At 40.7% G+C, this 12,273-nt stretch overlaps 2 protein-coding genes across 2 annotated transcripts in view; both read left to right on the forward strand.

The window, feature by feature from the left end:
* The window catches only part of LOC145436560 (uncharacterized), a 164,858-nt gene that overhangs the window by 134,072 nt on the left and 18,513 nt on the right, over positions 1 to 12,273 (forward strand). The window lies entirely within an intron of this gene.
* LOC145435419 (uncharacterized) overlaps positions 1 to 12,273 on the forward strand; it is a 41,163-nt gene that overhangs the window by 23,895 nt on the left and 4,995 nt on the right. Inside the window, exons 5-6 of the mRNA XM_080312695.1 lie at positions 1,631 to 11,689; positions 11,813 to 11,925. Of these exons, the coding sequence (XP_080168821.1) occupies positions 1,631 to 11,689; positions 11,813 to 11,925 (10,172 nt within the window). The remainder of the gene's footprint in view (positions 1 to 1,630; positions 11,690 to 11,812; positions 11,926 to 12,273) is intronic.

The raw sequence follows: 12,273 nt of genomic DNA on the forward strand, positions 1-12,273 counted from the left end.
TGCACATGCAATAAATAAAAGTACTCTCTGAGCACGGCAATAATAATCTACTGAATTAATATTTGGGTAAAATTCGACTGCGAGATACATTAAATCCCCACTGAAGTAAATGTTCCGGCGGATATTTCGGGAGACGGAAACAAAACAACCACAAAGTCGAATAGAATCTACCACTTTTCCGGATGTTACTCCAGAATTGTAAGTCTGAAAATTTTGTAAAAGTGTCCTCTTTTCACATTTCCAAAATATGGTAACCCGACTGTATGTTATTATATACGTGTGTGCGCAGCGTGCGAGAGCAGAGCATACGCTTAAGTTCGTCGATGCGAGAAAACTTGCATTATCGGCATTTACAATGTACTCAACCCTAATGAATTGATATCTTGGTAAATTTGGGGTACCGTGCTTATCGAACGCCTTGAAATCTTAATGACGGTAGTTTTTGACCGGCTTGTCGAGCATTAAATTTGATGAAACTGGTATCAATCGAAAGCTACCGCGGTACTGATTGCGAAAATATAAAATTTATTCTGCTCGTGGCCCTGGAACCCCCAAAATCAGCTGCTAATGTTGCATTGTGACGAAGTGTGGTATTGTGACGCAGTGTGGTATTGTGACGCAACCATGCCGTCTGAGCAGCTCAGGAGCAAGTGCACACAAGAGTGAGAGTGTGAATGCTCAAACGGTTGCGCAACGATGGCAGATACGCTTGCGGTTTGCGCTGCTCACACTTGCTCCCAGACGGCATGGTTGGGTCACGATACCAAACTCCGTTACAATGCAACATTTCAGGCTGATTTTCAGGGGTTCCAGGGCCACGAGCAGAATAAAATTAATATTTGCAAAATCAGTACCGCGATAGCTTTCGATTGATACCCGTTTTATCAAATTTCGCGCTCGGCTAGCCGGTCACTATAGGACACTATGATTACACCGTGTGTTAATTGATCAGTGAGAAGACATGGCGGTGGCGGCGCCTGTATATGACAATATCATTCTCAAATCTACATTATCTTTGTCATTTTCGGCAAGGAATGGCTTTGAAGTGACATTGCTGTCATTAAAATACATACATTCAACACGATTTATTCCGTGTATATGTGTATAAATAGGCGAATAATGTGTCGATTCAGCAATCCGGCCCGTCAAATACTTAATTTTCCTATATCAGGCCCGCCGACTGGAGAAGTTGCCCGCCCCTGGTATAGAGGCAATACCGATACTTGTATAATGATTAGCAATCGCATCTGTAATAAGCGTCGTGCGCAAGACGTCGTGTCGCCAGCCTCGCAGGCTTTGGTTGCTCTGTACTATCGTTTAGAGACAATGCCGTTAATTGCATAATGATTAGCGATGGTTATGTCATGATTGTTCGACAGTGACATCGCAAAACAGAACAACATCGTGTACTAAAACACAGCTATTCATGTACTGTGAATGCAGGGTGCGTACTATACATGGGTATGGGCTTTTCCCCAGAATTTGCATGCCATTTTAAGGGTGCGTATTATAAATGGGGGCGTACTATACTTGGAAAATTACGGTAATTTGAATTTTTTGATCGAATTCACACTGACATTTCAGCGTGACGCCCACAAGTTCTTTTCTTGAATGCCCACTTTCAACGCAGATCTCGGCACTGACACAACCGATTATCCGACAGCAGAGAGTGAAAAATCTACTGCGACAGTGGATGACGACCAGTCAAGTTTGGTTACAAGAGAAGCGACTGAATCTGACCCAACTACACCTTTAATAACCAGGTTCGTTTTTTCGACACACAGCGCAGAATCGTCGTATGTCGAAAATGATAAACAGAATACTGATCATGATCAGCGATTATTCGAAACTTCAACGGCGTCAGTGACGACTGACATATCAAAAGCAACCTTATATGAAGGCGATGAGTCAACGTCAAACAGTCATGCTCATGTTTCAAAGGGATCCCGTCAACATTCCTCAACAACTCTAGCATCAATTCAAAGTGGTCATACTACCAGTGATATGACAACATATACCGATGCCAATGGAGACAAAAACATATTATTCACTACTGATATGTATCATGACACTGACAGGGAGTCCACTACTGTCGAATTCAGAGCAGCTGGGGAATACAATTCTTACCTGACTACTAAAACCAATTTGGATGAATTTGACGGTGATATCCAAGCGCAAACTGCTGCAGTTACATCCAATGCTGTGACTGCATCAAGAGTCCTTCTCGAAATGACTACCGAAGAGAACATTGGTACATCGCATGAAACCAGTGGTCCATTAGCAGTAACGGAAGCAGCAGTCTCGGTATCTCCGACAGGTCAATATGAGGTGATTGTTAGCACAACAATCCAAGACATTCTGATTTCAACCACAACCAACAATATTATTGGAGATGTGACAGGTGATCGATCGATGTATGCTGCTATGTCGGGTGTTGTCTGTATACCGCCACCACCGCCTACATTCACACACCGTAAATTGAACTCATTCGCAGATAATAATGGAAGTTCACAAACAATGTTTGACGCAATCACACCAGATAAAATGATAAGCTCCACAACATCCCAAAAGCTATTGTCTGAAACCGTTCTGCCACCTCCTCCACCAATGTTGCACACTCAGTTAATACCATTTGATATAATTGAAGTAGTGGAAGAAGTGAAGATGGACATCACGAAGAACAAGAAATACCTTTCAAGAACAATTGCACCTCCTCCGCCACCGTTTTTCAGCAGCCATTACCGTGATCTATCATCTTATGAAGTGGGCGATCTGCAAAGCGAGCCGATAAGAACAAGTTCTGAGGATGCAAATCACTGGGATGTGGAAACCACATCTGACGTAGGAATTACTGAAGTCGCACAATATTCACGAAATATGGAAAAACTGTCATTATCACAAGCAATACCACCACCTGTACCACTAATTGAATCAAAAGGATATTTCGATATCTTTGGAAATACTGGAATGCCATCTGTGATAGATAAAATACCTCTTTCAGAGAGGTTTCCACCGCCTATTCCACCATATTTTGACATGAATTTATCAACAACTGTAGAGTCCGGTACCAAATTACTAACAATATTAGCTAATGAAAAAATCCCGCAATCAAAAATATTTTTGCCACCTGTTCCGCCTACTTTTCTGATAAATCCAACGTTAAATGCAGATTTTGATGTTATCCCCACCACAACACCGATGTCATTTTCCGAAGTAAATGTGTCGTTGTCGAAAACATTTCCACCACCTGTTATGCCATATTTCTTCATGAAATCAGATCTTACAGATTTTGATATCCCTATCACCACAGCCATGTCATTGTCTGAAGTAAATGTTTCGTTGTCAAAAACATTTCCGCCACCTGTTCTGCCATATTTCTTCCTGAATTCGGCATTCACAGATTTTGATATCCCTATCACCACACCGATGTCATTTTCCGAAGAAAATGTTTCGTTGTCAAAAACATTTCCGCCACCTGTCATGCCATATTTCTTCATGAATTCAGCATTCACAGATTTTGATCTTCCTACCGCAACACCGATGTCATTCACCAAAGAAAATGTTTCGTTGTCGAAAACATTTCCGCCACCTGTCATGCCATATTTCTTCATGAATTCAGCTTTCACAGATTTTGATCTTCCTACCACAACACCGATGTCATTATCCGAAGAAAATGTTTCGTTGTCAAAAACATTTCCGCCACCTGTTCTGCCATATTTCTTCATGAATTCAGCTGTCACAGATTTTGATATCGCTATCACCACACCGATGTCATTTTCCGAAGAAAATGTTTCGTTGTCAAAAACATTTCCGCCACCTGTCATGCCATATTTCTTCATGAATTCAGCATTCACAGATTTTGATCTTCCTACCGCAACACCGATGTCATTCACCAAAGAAAATGTTTCGTTGTCGAAAACATTTCCGCCACCTGTCATGCCATATTTCTTCATGAATTCAGCTTTCACAGATTTTGATCTTCCTACCACAACACCGACGTCATTTTCCGAAGTAAATGTGTCGTTGTCGAAAACATTTCTACCACCTGTTCTGCCATATTTCTTCATGAATTCAGCTTTCACAGATTTTGATATCCCCACCACAACACCGATGTCATTTTCTGAAGAAAATGTTTCGTTGTCAAAAACATTTCCACCACCTGTTGTGCCATATTTCTTCATGAATTCAGCTTTCACAGATTTTGGTGTTCCCACCACAACACCGATGTCATTTTCCGAAGTAAATGTTTCGTTGTCAAAAACATTTCCGCCACCTGTTCTGCCATATTTCTTCATGAATTCAGCTTTCACAGATTTTGATATCCCGACCACAACACTGATGTCATTTTCTGAAGAAAATGTTTCTTTGTCAAAAACATTTCCGCCACCTGTCATGCCATATTTCTTCATGAATTCAGCTTTCACAGATTTTGATCTTCCTACCACAACACCGATGTCATTATCCGAAGAAAATGTTTCGTTGTCAAAAACATTTCCGCCACCTGTTCTGCCATATTTCTTCATGAATTCAGCGTTCACAGATTTTGATATCCCTACCACAACACCGATGTCATTTCCCGAAGTGAATGTGTCGTTGTCGAAAACATTTCCACCACCTGTTATGCCATATTTCTTCATGAAATCAGATCTTACAGATTTTGATATCCCCATCACCACACCCATGTCATTGTCTGAAGTAAATGTTTCGTTGTCAAAAACATTTCCGCCACCTGTTCTGCCATATTTCTTCATGAATTCAGCATTCACAGATTTTGATATGCCTACCACAACACCGATGTCATTTTCCGAAGTGAATGTGTTGTTGTCGAAAACATTTCCACCACCTGTTATGCCATATTTCTTCATGAAATCAGATCTTACAGATTTTGATATCCCCATCACCACACCCATGTCATTGTCCGAAGTAAATGTTTCGTTGTCAAAAACATTTCCGCCACCTGTTCTGCCATATTTCTTCATGAATTCAGCGTTCACAGATTTTGATATCCCTATCACCACACCTATGTCATTGTCCGAAGTAAATGTTTTGTTGTCAAAAACATTTCCGCCACCTGTCATGCCATATTTCTTCATGAATTCAGCGTTCACAGATTATTTTGATATCCCTATCACCACACCCATGTCATTGTACGAAGTAAATACTTCGTTGTCAAAAACATATCCGCCACCTGTTCTGCCATATTTCTTCATGAATTCAGCTTTCACAGATTTTGATATCCCTACCACAACACCGATGTCATTTTCTGAAGAAAATGTTTCGTTGTCAAAAACATTTCCGCCACCTGTTCTGCCATATTTCTTCATGAATTCAGCGTTCACAGATTTTGATATCCCTATCACCACACCCATGTCATTGTCTGAAGTAAATGTTTCGTTGTCAAAAACATTTCCGCCACCTGTCATGCCATATTTCTTCATGAATTCAGCTTTCACAGATTTTGATCTTCCTACCACTACACCCATGTCATTGTCCGAAGTAAATGTTTCGTTGTCAAAAACATTTCCGCCACCTGTTCTGCCATATTTCTTCATGAATTCAGCGTTCACAGATTTTAATATACCTATCACCACACCCATGTCATTGTCCGAAGTAAATGTTTCGTTGTCAAAAACATATCCGCCACCTGTTCTGCCTTATTTCTTCATGAATTCAGCGTTCACAGATTTTAATATCCCTATCACCACACCCATGTCATTGTCCGAAGTAAATGTTTCGTTGTCAAAAACATTTCCGCCACCTGTTCTTCCATATTTCTTCATGAATTCAGCGTTCACAGATTTTAATATCCCTATCACCACACCCATGTCATTGTCCGAAGTAAATGTTTCGTTGTCAAAAACATATCCGCCACCTGTTCTGCCATATTTCTTCATGAATTCAGCGTTCACAGATTTTAATATCCCTATCACCACACCCATGTCATTGTCCGAAGTAAATGTTTCGTTGTCAAAAACATTTCCGCCACCTGTCATGCCATATTTCTTCATGAATTCAGCTTTCACAGATTTTGATCTTCCTACCACTACACCCATGTCATTGTCCGAAGTAAATGTTTCGTTGTCAAAAACATTTCCGCCACCTGTTCTGCCATATTTCTTCATGAATTCAGCGTTCACAGATTTTAATATACCTATCACCACACCCATGTCATTGTCCGAAGTAAATGTTTCGTTGTCAAAAACATATCCGCCACCTGTTCTGCCTTATTTCTTCATGAATTCAGCGTTCACAGATTTTAATATCCCTATCACCACACCCATGTCATTGTCCGAAGTAAATGTTTCGTTGTCAAAAACATTTCCGCCACCTGTTCTTCCATATTTCTTCATGAATTCAGCGTTCACAGATTTTGATCTTCCTACCACAAAACCAATGTCATTGTCCGAAGTAAATGTTTCGTTGTCAAAAACATTTCCGCCTCCTGTTCTGCCATATTTCTTCATGAATTCTGCGTTCACAGATTTTAATATTCCTATCACCACACCCATGTCATTGTCCGAAGTAAATGTTTCGTTGTCAAAAACATATCCGCCACCTGTTCTGCCTTATTTCTTCATGAATTCAGCGTTCACAGATTTTGATATCCCAATAACCACACCCATGTCATTGTCTGAAGTAAATGTTTCGTTGTCAAAAACATTTCCCCCACCTGTTCTTCCATATTTCTTCATGAATTCAGCTTTCACAGATTTTGATATCCCTATCACCACACCTATGTCATTGTCCGAAGTAAATGTTTCGTTGTCAAAAACATTTCCGCCTCCTGTTCTGCCATATTTCTTCATGAATTCAGCGTTCACAGATTTTAATATTCCTATCACCACACCCATGTCATTGTCCGAAGTAAATGTTTCGTTGTCAAAAACATATCCGCCACCTGTTCTGCCTTATTTCTTCATGAATTCGGCGTTCACAGATTTTGATATCCCAATAACCACACCCATGTCATTGTCTGAAGTAAATGTTTCGTTGTCAAAAACATTTCCCCCACCTGTTCTTCCATATTTCTTCATGAATTCAGCTTTCACAGATTTTGATATCCCTATCACCACACCTATGTCATTGTCCGAAGTAAATGTTTCGTTGTCAAAAACATTTCCGCCACCTGTTCTGCCATATTTCTTCATGAATTCAGCGTTCACAGATTTTGATATCCCTATCACCACACCCATGTCATTGTCCGAAGTAAATACTTCGTTGTCAAAAACATATCCGCCACCTGTTCTGCCTTATTTCTTCATGAATTCAGCGTTCACAGATTTTAATATCCCTATCACCACACCCATGTCATTGTCCGAAGTAAATGTTTCGTTGTCAAAAACATATCCGCCACCTGTTCTGCCTTATTTCTTCATGAATTCAGCGTTCACAGATTTTGATATCCCTATCACCACACCCATGTCATTGTCCGAAGTAAATGTTTCGTTGTCAAAAACATTTCCGCCACCTGTCATGCCATATTTCTTCATGAATTCAGCGTTCACAGATTATTTTGATATCCCTATCACCACACCCATGTCATTGTACGAAGTAAATACTTCGTTGTCAAAAACATATCTGCCACCTGTTCTGCCATATTTCTTCATGAATTCAGCTTTCACAGATTTTGATATCCCTACCACAACACCGATGTCATTTTCTGAAGAAAATGTTTCGTTGTCAAAAACATTTCCGCCACCTGTTCTGCCATATTTCGTCATGAATTCAGCGTTCACAGATTTTGATATCCCTATCACCACACCCATGTCATTGTCTGAAGTAAATGTTTCGTTGTCAAAAACATTTCCGCCACCTGTCATGCCATATTTCTTCATGAATTCAGCTTTCACAGATTTTGATCTTCCTACCACCACACCCATGTCATTGTACGAAGTAAATACTTCGTTGTCAAAAACATATCCGCCACCTGTTCTGCCTTATTTCTTCATGAATTCAGCGTTCACAGATTTTAATATCCCTATCACCACACCCATGTCATTGTCCGAAGTAAATGTTTCGTTGTCAAAAACATTTCCGCCACCTGTTCTTCCATATTTCTTCATGAATTCAGCGTTCACAGATTTTGATATCCCTATCACCACACCTATGTCATTGTCCGAAGTAAATGTTTCGTTGTCAAAAACATTTCCGCCACCTGTTCTGCCATATTTCTTCATGAATTCAGCGTTCACAGATTTTGATATCCCTATCACCACACCCATGTCATTGTCCGAAGTAAATGTTTCGTTGTCAAAAACATATCCGCCACCTGTTCTGCCATATTTCTTCATGAATTCAGCGTTCACAGATTTTGATATCCCTATCACCACACCCATGTCATTGTCCGAAGTAAATGTTTCGTTGTCAAAAACATATCCGCCACCTGTTCTGCCTTATTTCTTCATGAATTCAGCGTTCACAGATTTTGATATCCCTATCACCACACCTATGTCATTGTCCGAAGTAAATGTTTCGTTGTCAAAAACATTTCCGCCACCTGTTCTGCCATATTTCTTCATGAATTCAGCGTTCACAGATTTTGATATCCCTATCACCACACCCATGTCATTGTCCGAAGTAAATGTTTCGTTGTCAAAAACATATCCGCCACCTGTTCTGCCTTATTTCTTCATGAATTCAGCGTTCACAGATTTTGATATCCCTATCACCACACCCATGTCATTGTCCGAAGTAAATGTTTCGTTGTCAAAAACATATCCGCCACCTGTTCTGCCTTATTTCTTCATGAATTCAGCGTTCACAGATTTTGATATCCCTATCACCACACCCATGTCATTGTCCGAAGTAAATGTTTCGTTGTCAAAAACATTTCCGCCACCTGTCATGCCATATTTCTTCATGAATTCAGCGTTCACAGATTATTTTGATATCCCTATCACCACACCCATGTCATTGTACGAAGTAAATACTTCGTTGTCAAAAACATATCCGCCACCTGTTCTGCCATATTTCTTCATGAATTCAGCTTTCACAGATTTTGATCTTCCTACCACAAAACCAATGTCATTGTCCGAAGTAAATGTTTCGTTGTCAAAAACATTTCCGCCTCCTGTTCTGCCATATTTCTTCATGAATTCAGCGTTCACAGATTTTAATATCCCTATCACCACACCCATGTCATTGTCCGAAGTAAATGTTTCGTTGTCAAAAACATATCCGCCACCTGTTCTGCCTTATTTCTTCATGAATTCAGCGTTCACAGATTTTGATATCCCAATAACCACACCCATGTCATTGTCTGAAGTAAATGTTTCGTTGTCAAAAACATTTCCCCCACCTGTTCTTCCATATTTCTTCATGAATTCAGCTTTCACAGATTTTGATATCCCTATCACCACACCTATGTCATTGTCCGAAGTAAATGTTTCGTTGTCAAAAACATTTCCGCCACCTGTTCTGCCATATTTCTTCATGAATTCAGCGTTCACAGATTTTGATATCCCTATCACCACACCCATGTCATTGTCCGAAGTAAATACTTCGTTGTCAAGAACATTTCCGCCACCTGTTCTGCCATATTTCTTCATGAATTCAGCGTTCACAGATTTTGATATCCCTATCACCACACCTATGTCATTGTCCGAAGTAAATGTTTCGTTGTCAAAAACATTTCCGCCACCTGTTCTGCCATATTTCTTCATGAATTCAGCGGTCACAGATTTTGATATCCCTATCACCACACCCATGTCATTGTCCGAAGTAAATACTTCGTTGTCAAAAACATTTCCGCCACCTGTCATGCCATATTTCTTCATGAATTCAGCTTTCACAGATTTTGATCTTCCTACCACAACACCGATGTCATTGTCCGAAGTAAATGTTTCGTTGTCAAAAACATTTCCGCCACCTGTTCTTCCATATTTCTTCATGAATTCAGCTTTCACAGATTTTGATATCCCTATCACCACACCCATGTCATTGTCCGAAGTAAATGTTTCGTTGTCAAAAACATTTCCGCCACCCGTTCTGCCATATTTCTTCATGAATTCAGCTTTCATAGAATTTGATGTTCCCACCACAACACCGATGTCATTTTCCACACTGCCTACTACGAACCTTTCAAAAGCAGAGACTATTCGTGATACAACAACCCAGTTCACCACCAAAAACGAACCCGCTGTAACAACCCCCACTGTAAGCGAAGCTGATATTTCGTCATCGAAATTGACAACAGAAGCGGCATCTACGGAAGCAACCACTGATTCAGCAACTGATCCGGATGAATCAACCACTGTTATCGGTCTACAACCAACCACAGTCAACCTTTTTGAATCAACTGCTACGGATACTATTCGCGAATCAACAATGACATCAGTTACAGATGGAACATCCACGCCTATGGCCATTTCAACTGCAGTGCTAGAATCAACTACCTTCTCTACCATGAAATCAACCAGCGAGAGAACTATTCCTATAACATCCACCCCAGAAAGCGTGTCCACGACCCCTGCTACCACCACTGAAAGAACAACACAATTTACGGCATCTTCAGACACGGCTGTGAGCTCAACTTCTACTAGCCAGGCATATACAACACATTCAATCGAACCCGTTGCAACAACCCCTACTGAAAGTGAAGCAGATATTTCGACATTGTCAACAAAAGCAGCATCTACGGAAGCAACCACTCTTCGGGCAACTGATTTGGATGAATCAACCACAGTCAACCTATTTGAATCAACCGCTACAGATAATACTCGCGAATCCACCATGGCATCAGTTACGGAGGGAACATCCGCGCCTGTGACCATTTCAACTGCAGTGCTAGAATCAACTACCCTCTCTACCTTGAAATCAACCAGTGAGAGAACTTTCCCTATAACATCCACGCCAGAAAGCGCGTACACGACCCCTGCTACCACCACTGAAAAAACAACAAAATATACGGCAACTTCAGACATTGCGATACGCTCAACTACCCTCTCTACCTTGAAATCAACCAGTGAGAGAACTTTCCCCATAACATCCACACCAGAAAGCGTGTACACGACCCCTGCTACCACCACTGAAAAAACAACAAAATACACGGCAACTTCACACATTGCTATACCATCAACTTCTACTAGCCAGGCTTCTACAACACATTCAAACGAACCCGTTGTAACAACCTCTACTGAAAGTGAAACCGATATTTCGTCATCGAAATTGACAACAAAAGCTGCATCTACTGAAGCAACCACTGTTTCAGCAACGGATTCGGATGAATCAACCACTTTTATCGGTCTACAATCAACCACAGTCAACCCATTTGAATCAACCTCTACAGATACTATTAGGGAATCCACCATGGCATCAGTTACGGAGGGAACATCCACGCCTGTGACCATTTCAACTGCAGTGCTAGAATCAACTATGCTCTTTACCGTGAAATCAACCAGTGATAGAACTATTCCCATAACATCCACGGCAGAAAGCGTTCCCACGACTTCTGCTACCACGATAGAAAGAACAACAAAATATACGTCAACTTCAAACACCGTAAGCTTGACCACTACTAGTCAGGCATCTACAACAGATTCAGAAACTTCTGCGACCATTACAACGTCAATAGCACAGTCAACTGCCACTATTATGTCAACGGCTTTACCGATCACAACAGTGTATAGTATTTTCAACCAAACATCAGCCACGAATGTGTCTGCAACAGAAGATGAAGCTCCTGAACCAGGTATGGTTGTTATTCAATATATATTTTCTATCTCATCCCGCTGATCCAATGTATGACATTTGAATGGTGAACCGAACATAGGCCTATAGCTATATTTCCTTGCTTATCGATTGATTTCTGCAGCCATCACTCAGATGGAGTTTGAGATGACCTTGGCAGTCGAAACCTGTACCGAAGACATACGCAACAGGACAAGCGGAGAATATACGGAAGCCGTTGAACTTTTCACCTCTATAGTGAGTGACACTTCCATACAGGCTCTGGTAAATTACAGCGACAATGGGCCGTATGCCGTAGGCCGTATAGGCCTATAAAGTAGGCTACAAGCTGTAAAATATCAAAGGATAAGTTCACCGACAGTGCTAAATCTACGATACAAACGAAATGCAGGTTGTGAACATTTTTGGACCTAACTCTACGATTTCGACTAATTTTGACATGTCAAAAAATGCCCTATTTATGATACAAAAGCTATTCAACGGAAATTGAAAGAAACGAAGTCAATAATCTGACTTCAAGCGTCATGGCATAAATATAGTGACTCGGAATCAAAACTGCTTGTGTGTGAGAGAGAGAGAGAGAGA

The sequence above is a fragment of the Botryllus schlosseri genome, chromosome 3, assembly GCF_051294905.1.
Source record: "Botryllus schlosseri isolate E-star chromosome 3, Bs_hap1, whole genome shotgun sequence".
NCBI classification, from domain to species: domain Eukaryota; kingdom Metazoa; phylum Chordata; class Ascidiacea; order Stolidobranchia; family Styelidae; genus Botryllus; species Botryllus schlosseri.